Consider the following 15,932-nt stretch of genomic DNA (forward strand, 5'->3'; position numbering starts at 1 on the left):
CCTGCTGTTCCCAGGCTGTGGAAGAGGCCTTCGCCTTGCCCCCAGGCAAAGGAATATCTCCTGGGAGGCCATGCCTGTGTGTGTGTGCCGTGTGGGCTCAGTTGCTCAGTTGTGTCCGACTCTTTGTGACCCCATAGACTGTAGCCCACCAGGCTCCTCTTTCCAGGGAATTCTCCAGGCGAGGGTACTGGAGCGGGTTGCCATTTTCTTCTCCAGGGGATCTTCCTGACCCAGGGATTGAATTTGAGTCTCTTATGCCTCTTGCATTGGCAAGTGGATTTTCTTTTTTTTTTTTAAACCAGTGAGCCACCTAGGAAGCCTGATTGCTAAAGAAGGAATGGGTATTCACCCAGTGGGAGGGAAGGAGCAAGTCCTGCCAGGGGAGTCAGCCTGTGCAAAGGCCCTGAGGTAGGAAACAGCACTGTGTATATTTGTGTGTATGTGTAAGATGCAGACGTACAGGAAGCTTTAAAAGAGGGTCAGGTAGATTTTGGCTGACGATGGGCTTCTGGGCTTCACCAGCATCTCACTGTGTAACCTTGGACCAGTCCTTTCCCCTCATCGGGCCCTCCTGTGTTGGGTTGGTGGCCCAGCCACTCTGACCTCTGGAGCCAGAGCTTAGCAAATCTGTCCAAGGAAAAAGGGGAAGCTGAGGCAGAGAGCGACTCCTGTAAGGAAGAGCCTCGGACACTTCCCCCTGGGCCACCCCACCCCCACCCCAGCCGCCTGGTCAGCTCCAGAGTCCAGTGAGACCTTGTGGGCTGGACAGAAGTGAGACTGCGGCAAGGAGCCCTGAGGTTTGCACAAACCTCCAGCCTTTACTTTCGCTTCCTTTTCCTTTCATGGGATGTGAGCAGAGTTTACCCTTAAGAGGGGGACAACAGAGGAAACAAAGAGGGTGGTTTTGCTCTAAGTTGAAGTCCCGTGAGGTGCTTTTTTTTAAAAAAAAAAAAAAAAACAGTCATTTTCATACCTGTCACTCCCTATCCCCCTCCCTGGGCACAGACACTGGTCCTGTCCCCGCCACTCAGAGTTCAGCCTCTCGGGACCCAGCGGCTATTCTGTGGGGCCCTGTACCCACCTGAGCCCAGTGCTTCATCTCCCAAAGTTCCTGGTGCCTCAGGTTTTAGACTGAGCTTGCTCAGAGCAGCTCCCCCTGGTGTGGGAACTTATGCTTCTTACCATGTCCTCGGACTTCCCAGGTGGCGCAGTGGTGAAGAACCCTCCTGCCAATGCAGGAGACCCAGGTTCCATCTGTGGGTCAGGAAGATCCCCTGGAGAAGGGAATGGCGACCCACTCCAGTATTCTTGCCTGGAGAATTCCATGGACAGGGGAGCCTGTCGGGCTGCAGTCCATGGGGTCGCAAAGAGTCGGACACCACTTAGGAAGTGAACAACAGCAACAACTAAGAAATCTTCACAGCCAAGAATGGCACCCCGCGCCTGGCCGGTGGGTTGAGTCAGTGATTCAGCTGCAGTACCAAAGGGGTGAACCTGTCTCCCCAGCAGGAGCCCGGGGCTCGTGGGGCCTGTGTCAGGGAGCAGACCCTCAAAAATCACCCTGAGGGTAATGGATCACAGGGCACTGAGTGACGTCCCAAGACTGGGCAAAAGCCCCGGAGCATTCCTGTGTCTTCAGTTGGTTTTTGAGATGTCCTGGTGGCAAGAGTGAGGCAAAAATAGCCAGATGATCACAAAGTCTTGTTGGTTCTTCCTTCCAAATGACTCCTGTATTGCCAGCCCCAAGTAAGACCAGGCCTCAACTCCCCCACTGTCTGGTTCCCAGGGACAATGGTGGCCCTGAGCTCCATGACCCTCCCCTGGTGCATGAAGGTGGGGGTCTCCATGAGAGGAGCTTTTAAAGCAGTGTAGCTGAGAGGAAGTGGGCTCCCGTCTTGGGGAGGAGACCCCAGAAGACAGGCAGGTAAGCCAAGGATTAACCCGCCCTCAAGTTCCCAAGAAGCCACTTGTGCCCATTTTACAGATGAGGAAACTGAGACCCTGGGGGACCAGGTGACTTTGTCCAGGGTCACCGAGCAAGTCACTCATTAATTCATTTGACAAGCTTGTGTCAGTGTTTTACAGGGACCTTAGCACAGCAATAGATGAAGCATCAGTGAGAGCTCTGGGGGCCCTGGGGCCCTGCCTGGGTTGGGGAGGCCTCCTGCTGGGCCTCCGGGAATGAGACTGTGTCTTTCCCCATGGGCTGGCCTGGGAGAGGGTGATGCTAAGCCCTGGGAAATAGGACAGCCCTGGGCTTCTGGTGTCATTGGCACAGTCCCCTCCCCCTCTGCAGGCGCCTCCTCCCCCTCCCCCGCTTTTGTTTCTTGGCCTCCGCAGCCTCTCCCCTCCTTCCCTCTCTCTCTCTCCCCCTCTCTCTGTCTCTCTCTGCTGTGGCCCCCCTCCCCCCAACTCCCCTTGCAGGTCTTCACACTACAATTAAGCAGTGATTCTATTCCCTCTGTCTCCCTGCCTTTTCCATTCCCTTTCTCTCCACCCTGGGGACCAGGGTGTCCTGGTAGGAGGCTGAGCCACATCCCCTCCCCTGGTGGCCCTTCATCTCACAGCCCAGGCAGTGCAGAGCCCAGGGCGGTCTGAGTTCCCCTTTCTCTGGGACACTGTAGAGAGCTTTTGTTCTGAGCCCACAGCACAAGGGGTGGGAGAGAGGCCTTGCCCTGAGAAGCCACGTGCCGCAAGAGGGCCCAGGCCGATGACAAGAGGGGCCCTGAAGTGTGGGGACCCCGCCCTGGCGCACAGGTGGGGTGCGCCTCCTGCCCTGGGCAGCCCGTGCCAGGATGTTAAAACAGGAGGGCTGTGGCCTGTGAGAAGAGCTGGGGCGGGGGTGGGGGGCACAAAAAGATGGCCCAGGAGGAGGAGGAATGATGGCACCCGCGTTGCAAAACCCCCAGCTTCCCAACCCCCGGGCCCCGTGTGCGATAGGCAGACAAACTCGCATGTGAAATGCAGGAGAATTAGATTCCCTCTGTCTTCTTTCTCCGGGCCTCTGTCTCAACAAACACAGCTCCTCCCCCCCACACACACACACAGCCTGCCTGGCTGCCCCAGTGAACACTCAGCCCCTTCAGCGTGTATTTACAGGGTGATATGCGTCGGTTAAGCAGGGGCCTGACCAGCAGGTGGGTTAATCAAGGCTCCCAGGAAGAAGTGCTTTCTGAGTGGATACCCAAGGAGAGAGGGGCTCTAGCTGCCCTGGAAGGGGACCCGCCTTGCCCAGTCCGGCTGGAGCCTTGGACCAGCCAGACAGGAGCGGGTCCTGAGTCTACCTGTGCGTTCCCGCTGGCTCACGGGAGCCTGAGGAGGGAGGGCTCGGAGCCAAGACGCGGCCTCCCAGGTTGCACGGTCGGCGGGGCGGAGCTGCAGGTACGGAGCCTGGATGGGCCAAGGTGCTGACCCAGTGCTGCCCTCGCTGCCGGGGCACTGTTCTGTCTTCTAGTTCCCCAACCAGGGATCAAATCCATGCCCCCTTCATTGGAAGCACAGAGTCTTTAGTACTGGCCTGCCAGGGCACTCTTGAGCTTGCTGCTTACACCTCGGATTCCCGGGCCGTGGAGTGTGGTGCCCACTACTGCCCACCCCCACGGGGTTGTTTTTAGGATTAAAAGGCTTGCCTAGGACCTGCTGAGCACTCAATCACCGCATTTGTGGTTAGTTGTTGGCAGCTGTGTGTCCCCACACTTGGGCATAAACCCCTCGAGAGCAAGGGCTGTGGGCAGGTCCCCGTCTACACTCAGGCACAGGCTGTAGTCCTCAGCCCCAAAGTAAACCACCAGCCTGTCCCCGTGGGAGGGGGATGCATGGTGGCCGGGGGCAGGTTCAGCTTGCACCTGGGTTCCTGGTATGAGCCTTGGGAGTGGCCCTTCTGCTCTTAGAAGGTCCTCCTAACAGGGCTGGAATGTTACACGACCACCCTCCCTGTGGGGAGCTGCCCCAGACATGTGCTTCCATGGGCAGGCGCTCATCTGCCAATGTCTGTGTGTGTGCTCAATCATGTCCGACTCTGCGAGCCCATGGACTGTAGCCCCCCGGTCTTCTCTATCCATGGATTTTCCAGGCAAGAATATGGAGTGAGTTGTCATTTCCCCTTCCAAGGGATCTTCCTGACCCAGGGATCGAACCCGCGTCTCCTGCATTGGCAGGCGGGTTATTTACCACTTGCACCGCCTGAGAAGCCCTCATCTGCCGATAGAGTGATGTGTTATGGGTTTCTTTGCTCCCATTCCCTTCAGGTGCTAGAAGAGGGGTGCTGCCAGGGACTGGGGCCTGGAGGAAAGCACAGGAGATGTGGAATCTAGAAAAATAGCGCTGATCCACCTATTTGTAGGGCAGCAATAGAGACACAGACATAGAGAACAGACTTGTAGAAGGAGAGGGTGGGATGATTGGAGAGAGGAGCCTGGAAACATATACATCCCCATGGGTAAAACAGGTAAATAGTGGGAATTTGCTGTATGATGCAGGGAGCTCAACCCTGGGGCTCTGTGACAACCTAGAGGGGTGGGGTGGGGTGGGGAGGTGGGAGGGAGGAGACATCTGTATACTTAAGGCTGATCTGTGTTGTTGTATGGCAGAAACCAACACAACATTGTAAGACAGTTATCCTCCAATTAAAAATAAAGTAGGTGGGATTGGAGGGGAGAAAAGCACAGGGGAGGGACTGACATCTCTGCCGACATACTCATCTCATGTCCTCAGCACCCCAGGACTCAGGCATCACCTCCCTCTCAGCAGAGATGAGGAAACTGAGGCTCAGGGCATGACAGGATGAGCCTGAACCAGAAACGGGCAAAGTCCAGATCTGAATTCAGAATCCAGGCCAAGTCCCAGCACAGGCTCCGCCGCTGAGGGTCAGTCCCTCCCCTCTGCTGGCCCTGCCTTTGGGGAAGTCTGGAAAAAGTGCTGAGCTGCTTGTTTTCTCAAGCCCACAGCTGACACGAGGGCTGCCGCTGGGCGCTGCTGGACGCTGGGTCAGATGGGCCGCTGTCCTCCGAGGCAGTGAGGCTCCCCGCACAGGGAGGCAGGGGGGTTGCAGTGGGCGCAGCAGTCTCCTGTGGACACCACGGGGGACCTCATTGCCTTTCATCTCCAAGCACAGGGCCCAACCCAGACCAAGGATTTAGCAAATTATTTGCTGCACTGATCAAATGAGTTCTTAGTCTCTAGAGGCTGACATAGAATCACCCAAACCTTTGATGAATTTGGGACCCCAGAATGGAGAAATCTCTCAGGTCTGTGGTTTTCATCCAGAAAGTCTGCTTCTTTGAGGACTTCCCTGGCGGTCCAGTTAATTTTATTTATTTATTTATTTATTTAGGCCATGCCATGCAGCATAGGGGGGGCGGTCTTATAGTTCCCCAACTAGGGATAGAACCCTGCATTGGGTTCCCCCCTGCATTGGGAATGCAGAGTCTTAACCACTGGGCCCCCCCAGGGAAGTCCCCCTCCCCCATTCTTGGATGGGGAAACTGAGATGCAGAAGTGACTTAGCTTAGTCACTTGTATGTGACAGAGCTGGGACTTGAGGCCAGGCTGCCTGACTCCCAGCTGAGTGTTCTTTCCAACTCAGGGTGGGAGGGTGAGCTCTCTCCATCAGGGCTAGCCACCCCCTCCTCACAACCCCCAGCCTGTTCCAGAGGTTTTCCTTCCGTCCAACCCTTTCCACAAGAGCCCTGCTTTAAGCTTAATAGTTTACTCTTTAGTGTCCATTTCAAGGAGGCTAAAATTCCTCTCTGGGGTATTTTATTTTTAGCTGGCTTCAGGAAGGGGAAGCTCCTCTGGCCTACTAGGGGGAGGGAGACACCGGCCGGGAGCCTGCTTCCTGAGGAAGGGCCGCCGCCATGCACCTGACCCTGGCCCCGGAGGAAGCCTCAGGCAGGAGCCACCACAGTCCTGTCTTTCCCCTTCCTTATGGAGCGCCTCTGTTGTGCTGTGCTAGACACCGAGCAGGGGGGCAGGGTGCAATCTGATGAGGACCCCAGGCCAGGGAGGAGGCCCTCCCACATCAGGGAGAGCTGGAGAGCTGAGAAGCACCGGGAACTGGGGGAATTTCAGGGAAGCCTGGGGAGCTGGTGGGAGGAGCCAGGAGCTCAGTGGGGTTGGGGAAAGGGCACCCCGGTGGGAGAACTCTGTGCAAAGGCCAGGCTACGCAGAGGGCACCGGTGTGGCAGATCCCCTAGGAAGGCAGGAAGCTGATGCCCCGGCTTTGGACCCGGACAGGTGGGCTTAGTGGCTTTTGTAGAAACACCTGTTGGATCACAGAACGTGGCTGTGAAGCTGGGAGCTAGTTTTAGCATTCACTTCAGCCAGTTTTCTCCAGCTTGTTAGCCATCACAGACTCCTTTCAAGTCAGATCTTTTATGAAATTCCAGGGTACATATCAGACACAAGCTATATTTTAATCAGTGTAAACGTAGGTCATTAAATGTGCAACATTTAGCTAATCAAGAGCAATGACCTGTTGTGCAAGGCACAGTCATTTAGCATCAGGGCTGACAGGTGGTAACTGCTGTCTGAGCTTGGCCTCGGCACCTAATTTATTTTTGTGTGTTGCCTTGTTCTTGCCCAATATATTTAAAAACCCAAAACACCACATTCACATGGCCAAGCAAATGGTGACAGTTGTACAGTCTCAAGGTCAGTGTAAAATTATACCTTAGACACAAAGCCATTGTGTGGGAACAAGGTATATATTTCATTTGAGTAAAGATGGGTTTTTTTAACATCAGTTTTTAAAAGAGCAGAATCTTTACTGTTTGCCATTTTGGATCCCATTCTTTTGGGAACTCCTGTACCACTGGGGAAACCCAGCCTCCCTATTTCACAGATGGGAAGACTGAGGCCAGCAAGGGGGCAGGGCTTAACCAGGACCCCCACAGGCAGATGGAGGTTGTGGCAAACAAAGATCAGATACACAGAGGGTGTCATGGCTCCCCGTAATTACCCTGTGCCCTGTTCCCAAGACAGGAATAGAAAGACGTCGGGGACAGACACACCCAGATTTGGGCGAGCCCTCGCTGAGCTGTGTCTGTCTGTCGTCGGTCTGGCAGCCTTGAGCTGGCGGTGCTCATGTTCCCTTCTCTTCCCGCAGCGATGCCCTCCTAGCCAGCCGCCACGGGATGGAGGGCTTCATGGACTCAGGGACACAGACTGATGCCGTGGTGGTGCTGTCTTTGGCTCAGGCCGCCGTGCTGGGCCTGGTCTCGGAAAATGAGCTCTTTGGAGCCACCATAAGCGCCGAAGCCTTCTACCCGGACCTGGGGCCGGAGCTGTCCGGGGCAGCCATAGGGGAGCCCCGGCCCCCGGGCCCCGACGTCTACCAGCTGGCCTGCCACGGGCGGGCCCTGGAGGAGCCGGCCGAGGAGGAGGTGCTGGAGGTGGAGGCGGCCTTCGAGAAGCACACCCGGCGGAAGACGCGGCCGCCTGTGCGCCTGGTGCCCAAGGTCAAGTTTGAGAAGGTGGAGGAGGAGGAGGAGGTCTACGAGGTGTCAGTGCCCGGCGGCGACGACAAGGATGCCGGCCCAGCAGAGGCCCCAGCCGAGGCGGCTGGCGGCGGCTGCGAGGCCCTGGTGCAGAGCAGCGCGGTCAAGATGATCGACCTCAGCGTCTTCAGCCGCAAGCCCCGGACGCTGCGACACCTTCCCCGCGCCCCGCGGCCGGAGCTGGACGTAGCCCCCTTCGACCCCCACTTCCCCGACCCGGCCCGGGACGCCTTCGCCGAGCCCAGCATGGCGCTACCCAGGCCGGAGGCCCTGCCCGTGGAGTGCGGCTTCGAGCCGCCGCACCTGCCCCCGCTGAGCGACCCCGAGCCCCCCACCATGGAGTCCCCAGAGCCCGTGAAGCCAGAGCAGGGCTTCGTGTGGCAGGAGGTGGGCGAGTTCGAAGCGGACGCAGCCGGCTCGACGGTGGAGCGCCACAAGAAGGCCCAGCTGGACCGGCTGGACATCAACGTGCAGATCGACGACTCGTACCTGGTGGAGGCCGGCGACCGGCAGAAGCGCTGGCAGTGTCGCATGTGCGAGAAGTCCTACACGTCCAAGTACAACCTGGTGACGCACATCCTGGGCCACAACGGCATCAAGCCGCATTCCTGCCCGCACTGCAGCAAGCTCTTCAAGCAGCCCAGCCACCTGCAGACGCATCTGCTGACGCACCAGGGCACCCGGCCACACAAGTGCCAGGTGTGCCAGAAGGCCTTCACGCAGACCAGCCACCTCAAGCGCCACATGCTGCTGCACTCGGAGGTCAAGCCCTACAGCTGCCACTTCTGCGGCCGCGGCTTCGCCTACCCCAGCGAGCTCAAGGCCCACGAGGTGAAGCACGAGAGCGGCCGCTGCCATGTGTGCGTCGAGTGCGGCCTGGACTTCTCCACGCTGACGCAGCTGAAGCGCCACCTGGCCTCCCACCAGGGCCCCACCCTCTACCAGTGCCTGGAGTGCGACAAGTCCTTCCACTACCGCAGCCAGCTGCAGAATCACATGCTCAAGCACCAGAACGTGCGGCCCTTCGTGTGCACCGAGTGCGGCATGGAATTCAGCCAGATCCACCACCTCAAGCAGCATTCGCTCACCCATAAGGTAAGGGCGCCGTGTGCCAGCCGCACCCTGGCCAGACCTGGCCCCTGGAACCTCCCCGCCAGGCACACACCTCCCCCCGGCCGGCCTTCTGAGTCTCTGCTTTCTCCTCCTGCCAAGCTTTCATCCAGGGCTTCCCATAGTGCTGGATGAGACCACTTAGGTGGTGAACGTTTCTTTCTTTCTTTTTTTAATATTTGTGTGCTCAGTCACTTGAGTCGTGTTCAACTCTGCAACCCCCATGGACTGTAGCTCTCCAGGCTCCCCTGTCCATGGGATTTTCCAGGTAAGAATACTGGAGTGGGTTGCAGTTTCTTCCTCCAGGGGATCTTCCTACCCAAGGATTAAACTCCTGTCTCCTGCATCTCCTGTATTGCAGGCAGATTCTTAACCAGCAGACCACCAGGGAATTCCCAAATGTTTCTTATTTTTATCATTATATTTATTTTGATGTTCAGTTGCTCAGTTGTGTCCAACTCCTTGCACCCCATGGACTGCAGCATGCCAGGCTTCCCTGTCCTTCCCCATCTCCCAGAGTTTGCTCAGATTCATGCCCATGGAGTCAATGATGCCATCCAGTCATCTTATCCTCTGTCACCCCCTTTTCTTGCCATCAATGTTTCCCATCATCAGGGTCTTTTCCAGTGAGTTGGCTTTTTGCATCAGATGGCCAAAGCACTGGAGCTTCAGCTTCAGCATCAGTCCTTCCAATGAATATTCAGGGTTAATTTCTTTTAGTATTGACTAGTTTGATCTCCTTGCTGTCTAAGGGACTGTACATGACCACTGGAAAAATCATAGCTTTGACTAGATGGACCTTTGTCAGCAAAGTGATGTCTCTGCTTTATTTTGATGAGTGTTAGGAAAAAGATGTAACTGAAACTAGTTTTTGTTTATTTGGATTTTGGTTTTTGTGTGTGTGGTTTGGGGGATTTTTTTTTTTTTTTAAGATATGAACCGTTTTTTTAATTTAACAACCAAAGACATGTTTCTGAATGTGGTTTCTCCTCCCTAATCCTGACATCTGCAATTCAGATGCAGGTGAGCAGAGGGGACACATCTGCCACCCTGCTGGGTCCCCTTAGGTCAACAGCAAACGCTTTGGGGGGACTTGCTGGGCCGCAAGCCTGGAGCTCTGCAGGGGCTTCAGCCCCAGTGTCTCAGGTGCTCTGAAATTAGTTTTTTAAATAGTAAAACTTTATTCATTTTAAAACATTTGAACTGAAGTGTTTGAAGAATCCCTGCAGGACCCAAGGAGCATAGTTTGAGAATCGCTGATTTTCCATCTCACAGCTGGGAGGACCCGGCCAGAGACAGGCCAGGATGCCGTAGGGAAGTAGATGAGATGCTCAAGAACACAAAGGGCTCCCCTTGCCTCTCATAATTACGAGAGTCTATCAAAAGTGTGTGACTCTCTTTTACTGCTACTGCTACTGCTAAGTCACTTCAGTCGTGTCCGACTCTGTGTGATCCCATAGACGGCAGCCCACCAGGCTCCCCCGTCCCTGGGATTCTCCAGGCAAGAACACTGGAGTGGGTTGCCATTTCCTTCTCCAATGCATGAAAGTGAAAAGTGAAAGTGAAGTTACTCAGTCGTGTCCGACTCTTAGCAACCCCATGAACTACAGCCTACCAGGCTCCTCCATCCATGGGATTTTCCAGTCAAGAGTACTGGAGTGGGGTGCCATTGACTCTCTTTTAAGCAAATACTAAATATATTTCATTGTAGAAGGGAATGAGGGACTTCCCTGGTGGTCCAGTGGTTAAGAATCCACTTTCCAATGCAGGGATGCAGGTTTGATCCCTGGTCGGGGAACTAAGATCCCACATGCCAAAGGGCAACTAAGCCCACAGGCCACAACTTTTGAGCCTGTGTGCTCTGGAGCCCATGTGCTACAACATGGACCCGATACAGCCAAATAAATATTAAAAAAAAAAAAGCTTTAAAAAGGGAATGAATGTAAGGGAAAATATTTGTTATGGAGAAGTACAATTGGTTCCAAATACTCTGAAATGAGGCAAAGTGGCCTGTGGAGACAGATGGCAGAGCAACACTGTCTTGTCTGCCGTGTCTCTAGACATCACCTTGACCAGTTCTCCCCTGCCTTCCTGCCTCCCTGGAGGCTGCTAACCACCCTGACTTTCAGCCAGCGTCACCTCCTTTGAGGGGCCTTTACATCCAGACAGGCTGAATGAGGCTTCTCGGGTCCCACCATCCCACTCTGGCACTTGGCCTGCGCTGTGGTTTCCACCCAAAGCCAACCAGCTTCACACTGAAGCTGAATGTGCATGGAGCTGGGGCTTCCCAGGTGGCGCTAGTGGTAAAGAACCCACCTACAATGCAGGAGACATAAGAAACTCCGATTTGATCCCTGGGTCAGGAAGATCCCCTGGAGGAGGGCATGGCAACCCGCTCCAGTATTCTTGCCTGGAAAGTCCTATGGACAGAGGAGCCTGGCGGGCTACAGTACATGGGGTCGCAAAGAGTCGGACATGACTGACCAGCAGAGCACGCATGTGCATAGAGCTACCACTGTCCATAGCTGTGGCCTTAGAGAGGCTCCAGGTTGAACTCGTGTCCTTGTCTCTCACAGTGGACATTGCAGTGAGTAGGGGAGAATATCCTGCCAAGCCGAGAATCCAGCCTGTCCCAGCCCTGGGAACTTTTTTTTTTTTAATATATTTTTAAAAATTTATTTGGCTGCACTGGGTCTTAGTTATGGCATATAAGATCTAGTTCCATGGCCAGGGATCGAACCAGGGTCCCCTGCATTGGGAGCGTTGAGTCTTAGCCACTGGACTACCAGGGAAGTCCCCTTGGGCTCCTCCATTCAATTGGTGTAGCTACCTAGACTGTAATGTTAAGAAGGATTCTGAAGCTAAATCTGGCCTTGGCCATAAAACCAGATGATTGACTATTTATGCCTGCAGGGGGCTTGGGTGATGAGAATAGAGAGCGATAAGTACACGTGCTGTGTACTTGCCATCTTTCTCCTCTATCTTTGTAGACTTTAAAATCCCCACAAGTCCACAAAGTGTTAAAATAAATAAATAAATAATACTATGAAGAAAAGGGGAAAGCAAAAATCAAAGGCTGATAAAACTGAAAACATTCCTGTGATCAGCCTCAGTGTATGCAGTGCACACACCATGCACGAAGTCAGCTCCCCAAGGGCAGGGCCCCCTGGTGGTCACACACGTCATCTTCACTGTGTCAAGCCGGCCCACACAGGAGACACGGTCTGTCTGCCGAGAGATAGACAATGGGACCATGGGGTCACAGAGTCAGACACGTCTGAGAGACTAAGAAACAGCAAACCACAGAAAGTCATTTCCCAGAAGCCCTGATGGTCAGGGCCGCACGAACACACTCCCAGAACCTGTGTCCATCGTGCGGTCCTGACCACAGCTCCCGCCCGCCCCCCCCCCTCCCCACAGGGCGTGAAGGAGTTCAAGTGCGAGGTGTGTGGCCGAGAGTTCACCCTGCAGGCTAACATGAAGCGGCACATGCTGATCCACACCAGCGTCCGGCCCTACCAGTGTCACATCTGTTTCAAGACCTTCGTGCAGAAGCAGACCCTCAAGACCCACATGATCGTCCACTCGCCCGTGAAGCCGTTCAAATGCAAGGTACCGGACCCTCGGGCCCCAGGGCAGGACTTGCTCACAAGTGGCCCCGGCGTGTGATCACAGGAGGCGGGACCCAGGCTGGGCAAGGGGGGGGCCGCTCCCCCCACCCAACCCCCGTTGGCTGAAACTGCTGGGCTCTGGGGGGGTGGGGGGTAGGTGGTGAGGGTTGAGGTCCTACAAGCTACTGAATTGGCTGCTTTTCTTTGGCTGCACTGAGGCTTGTGGGATCTTAGTTCCCCAGCCAGAGATGGAACGCAGGCCCTTGGCAGTGAAAGTGCAGAATCTTAACCACTGGACCGCCAGGGAATTCCCCGAAGTTGATTTTGGAGAGTTGGGGGCGGGGGTGAAGGTCACGGTGCAGCCTCAGGGAAGGAGCCCAGGCCAGAGACTCAGTGCTGCTGGAGCTCCCAGCCTGGGTCTCAGCCTCGGCTCGGGGAGTGTGGGGCAGACCCGCAGGAACGGTGACCTGCAAGGAGGGGCCCAGTCCTCGGCCTCTGCAGTCACATAGGAAGGGACAAAGGGGATGCGATTCAGGCCCAGCCATGGAGGTGGGAGCGGCTAGGGGCGGGGGAGGACAGGCCCCCAGGCTGACAAGGCCGGGCTGGGGCGGGGTGTGTTCCAGGTGTGCGGGAAGTCCTTCAACCGCATGTACAACCTGCTGGGCCACATGCACCTTCACGCGGGTAGCAAACCCTTCAAGTGCCCCTACTGCTCCAGCAAGTTCAACCTCAAGGGCAACCTGAGCCGGCACATGAAGGTCAAGCACGGCGTCATGGACATCGGCCTGGACAGCCAAGGTGGGTGGGCCACACGCCGAGGACGGAGCAGGAATGGTCCTGTCATGGCGCACTCAGGAGCCTCCTGTCCAGTGAGGGGAGTGGGGAGGCTGGCCAGGCCTGAGACCTCACTGGGGTGGGCTCAGGTCTGGAGAGAGGGCTCCCCGGAGGGCCATCAGCGTGATAACGATGGGACGTTTATGTATTCTCCAAAGGACTTACGTGGGCTCACATAAACAATAATAAAAAGAATATTTGTTGAGTGCTGTGTGCCAAGCCTTTATTAACTCATGTGACCCTCACTTCGAGGTTGGCTCTGTTATTATCACCATTGTACAGATGCAGGCACTGAAGGATAGAGAAGTTAGGGAACTCATGCAAGATCATCACTGAGACAGGGCATTTTTAACACATTATTTGACCGGAGATGTGTTAATATGTCTTTTATTACCCAGACGTTTTTGTCTGGAGACATATCAATATGTTTTTAGAGAGTGATACAATTAACGTCACCATGCAAAGTTATTAGAGCTTAAAACTGATCAAGGGTTCATTATACAATTTACGATTGTTATAATTCACATTTTGCTCTGTTAGATTTTTGTTCCAACCTTGTGTATGTTATAAACGCAAGTTTATTACCATAAAATTTCAAAAATGATGCATTATAAAATTTTGAGTAAAACAAGAATTTTTCGGTGAATTTTATGCAGTTACTTCCTCTGATTGTCTAAGCAACATAAATAATAGTGTCTCAGAAGATGATAGTTCTTCAGAATATAGTTCTGATTCAGAATGTATTAGACCAACAAAAAGACAAAAGAAAACCTTAGTGTTTGGGATATTCAAAATGAAAATGAAACTCATAGTGCTGGAGAAGACTTTATAGGTGTGTCAGGTATAACTATTGAATGTAATAATCTGCAAAGTGTTAGTGAAATAACGGAATTAATATTTGACTGGCCAAAGTAAAAATAACTGGTCAAAGGCATTAGTTTCTGCAAAAATCCCCCAGTTTATAATGAGTTTAAAAATGGATGGGAAGGAAAGTAACAAAAGGGAAAATGCCAACTGAAAGATAAGGGAGAGCCAGGTGAGGTCACAAGCCCAAGTACAAGTGGGAGGTTCTGTGGGCATGCAAAAGGGAGCCCTGAGCTTCCCAGTGGCCAAGGCAAAAAGGGTAATACAGTCAGTCACACTCTTCCTAGTGCCTGGCGGAAGGAATGCAGCCCACATACTCAGGAGACTTTTGCTCACCTCTGCAGTTGGCGGAGGGTTCATTGGCTGTTTGTTATAACATCCCCACGTGTTAGTGATGACCTCTCCCCTCAACACTGGTCAGTAGTGGAAGCACCTTCTTCTTTTTGGCCTCATGGGGAGGAGACACTAGAGATTCTACAGGAAGGAGTAGACAGCCACACTTGCAGAAGGTTCCTTGTATAGTCTGGAGCTATTTGACTTTTCTGGAGTTTCTTCCAAGATGCACAGCTAGGAATGTGTGTTGACAATCACTGGGTGGGTTGACTTGCCATGTGAGGTTACTCACGAGGAGCCAATCAGATGCTGGGGCATGATGGAAATAACCCTGCTTTAGCTTTGGAACAGTGAGTGGCCTGGGGTTTTCTGGTAGAAACAAGTGTCCTCAGTTTTCCATTCTCCCTGAGTGAGGATGGAATGCTGTTGACTGCATATAGATGCTCTGTTGCACCTTCTTCCTTAGCATGTGGTTCTGGGGCCAGCAGTGTTGGCATCACCTGGGATCTTGCTAGAACTGCAGACTCACCTCCACCCCAGACCTGCTGAATCAGGATCTGCATTTCGGATAGATCCCTCGGTGATTTGTTTGCACTGGAAAACTTGAGAGGCATTGAATGAAGTGATGGTTTTCAAATTTGAGCCAGGGAGCATGAGAATCACTGGAGGCTTGTTAAAGTGCTGAATCCCACCCCCCAGAGCTTCTCATTCTGTAGGTCTGGAGTAGGGTCAGACCATTTGCATTTCCAAGTTCCTAAGTCAAAGGGAAGCTACCGGTCAAGAAACTCAAATTGGGAACCTCTGATTCTAAGCTCTAGAGAGCCGTTCTTAAACTTGGCTACACATTGAAATCACTTAGAGAAGTTTTAAAGTGCTGATGCCTGAGTCTCAACCACAGAGATTCAAATGTAATTGATCTGGAGTGTGGCCCAGGATCCGAATTTTTTTTTTTTCTTTTTTAAGCCCCTTAGTTAATTCTATGCAGAGTAGAGTCTGAGAGCCAGTACTCTAGTGCATCTGCTAGGAAGCAAACCCAGCAGGAGGGACAGAGCAGGACTGGTCCTTTGAAAGCAGCTGTCCCTACAAACCTCTCTTCCAGGGTGTGGCTAAGGCATAAGCTCTTTCTATCTGAGGTCAGCAACCAAGGATGCCTACAATGGCTTTCTTCCTGATTGTACCAGATAACAGACAGTAAAGCAGGGATTGGCTGGGGCCCAAGTCACTCATATATAACCTTGGTCTGAGAAGCTCAGGCTTGATCTTGTGCAGGAGGAAGGCAGCATACATTCTAGATAGAGCTATCCAATAAACTATAGGACTGTAATTCAAGAGGTAGATTAATGTTTTTGCAAAATAAATAAATAAATAAATGGTACAAATTGTTCCCTGGGGCCAACTGGAACTGCCAAATAGAGTTAATAAAAAAAGTTGGGAGGGTAACAAGTGACTCGAAGGTAGAACTTTTTCCTGGCTTTATTTTGTTGTTGTTGTTGAGTTGCCAAGTTGTGTCCAACTCTTTGCGACCCCATGGACTGCAACATACCAGGCTTCCCTGTCCTCCACCATCTCCTGGAGTTTGCTCAAATTCATGTCCCCTGAGTCGATGATGCTATCTTTCCATCTCATCCTCCGTCCCCGTCTTCTCCTACCTTCAATCTTCCCCAGCATCATGGCTCTTCACATC

The 15,932-nt window shown here is 53.4% G+C and overlaps 1 protein-coding gene across 5 annotated transcripts in view; it reads left to right on the top strand.

Moving 5' to 3' along the window:
* The window catches only part of ZNF710 (zinc finger protein 710), a 73,921-nt gene that overhangs the window by 52,985 nt on the left and 5,004 nt on the right, over positions 1–15,932 (top strand). For 3 of the 5 annotated variants that reach the window (XM_027522113.1, XM_027522115.1, XM_027522114.1), the window contains exons 2-4: positions 7,106–8,591; positions 12,027–12,218; positions 12,841–13,256. In XM_027522113.1, coding sequence (XP_027377914.1) covers positions 7,134–8,591; positions 12,027–12,218; positions 12,841–13,230 — 2,040 coding nt within the window. In that variant the 5' untranslated portion in view covers positions 7,106–7,133 and the 3' untranslated portion in view covers positions 13,231–13,256. Of the gene's footprint in view, positions 1–5,514; positions 8,592–12,026; positions 12,219–12,840; positions 13,257–15,932 lie in introns of those variants that run through there. The other 2 variants (XM_027522112.1, XM_027522116.1) reach the window with 2 other exon arrangements.

This window comes from Bos indicus x Bos taurus, chromosome 21 (assembly GCF_003369695.1).
Source record: "Bos indicus x Bos taurus breed Angus x Brahman F1 hybrid chromosome 21, Bos_hybrid_MaternalHap_v2.0, whole genome shotgun sequence".
NCBI lineage: Eukaryota > Metazoa > Chordata > Mammalia > Artiodactyla > Bovidae > Bos > Bos indicus x Bos taurus.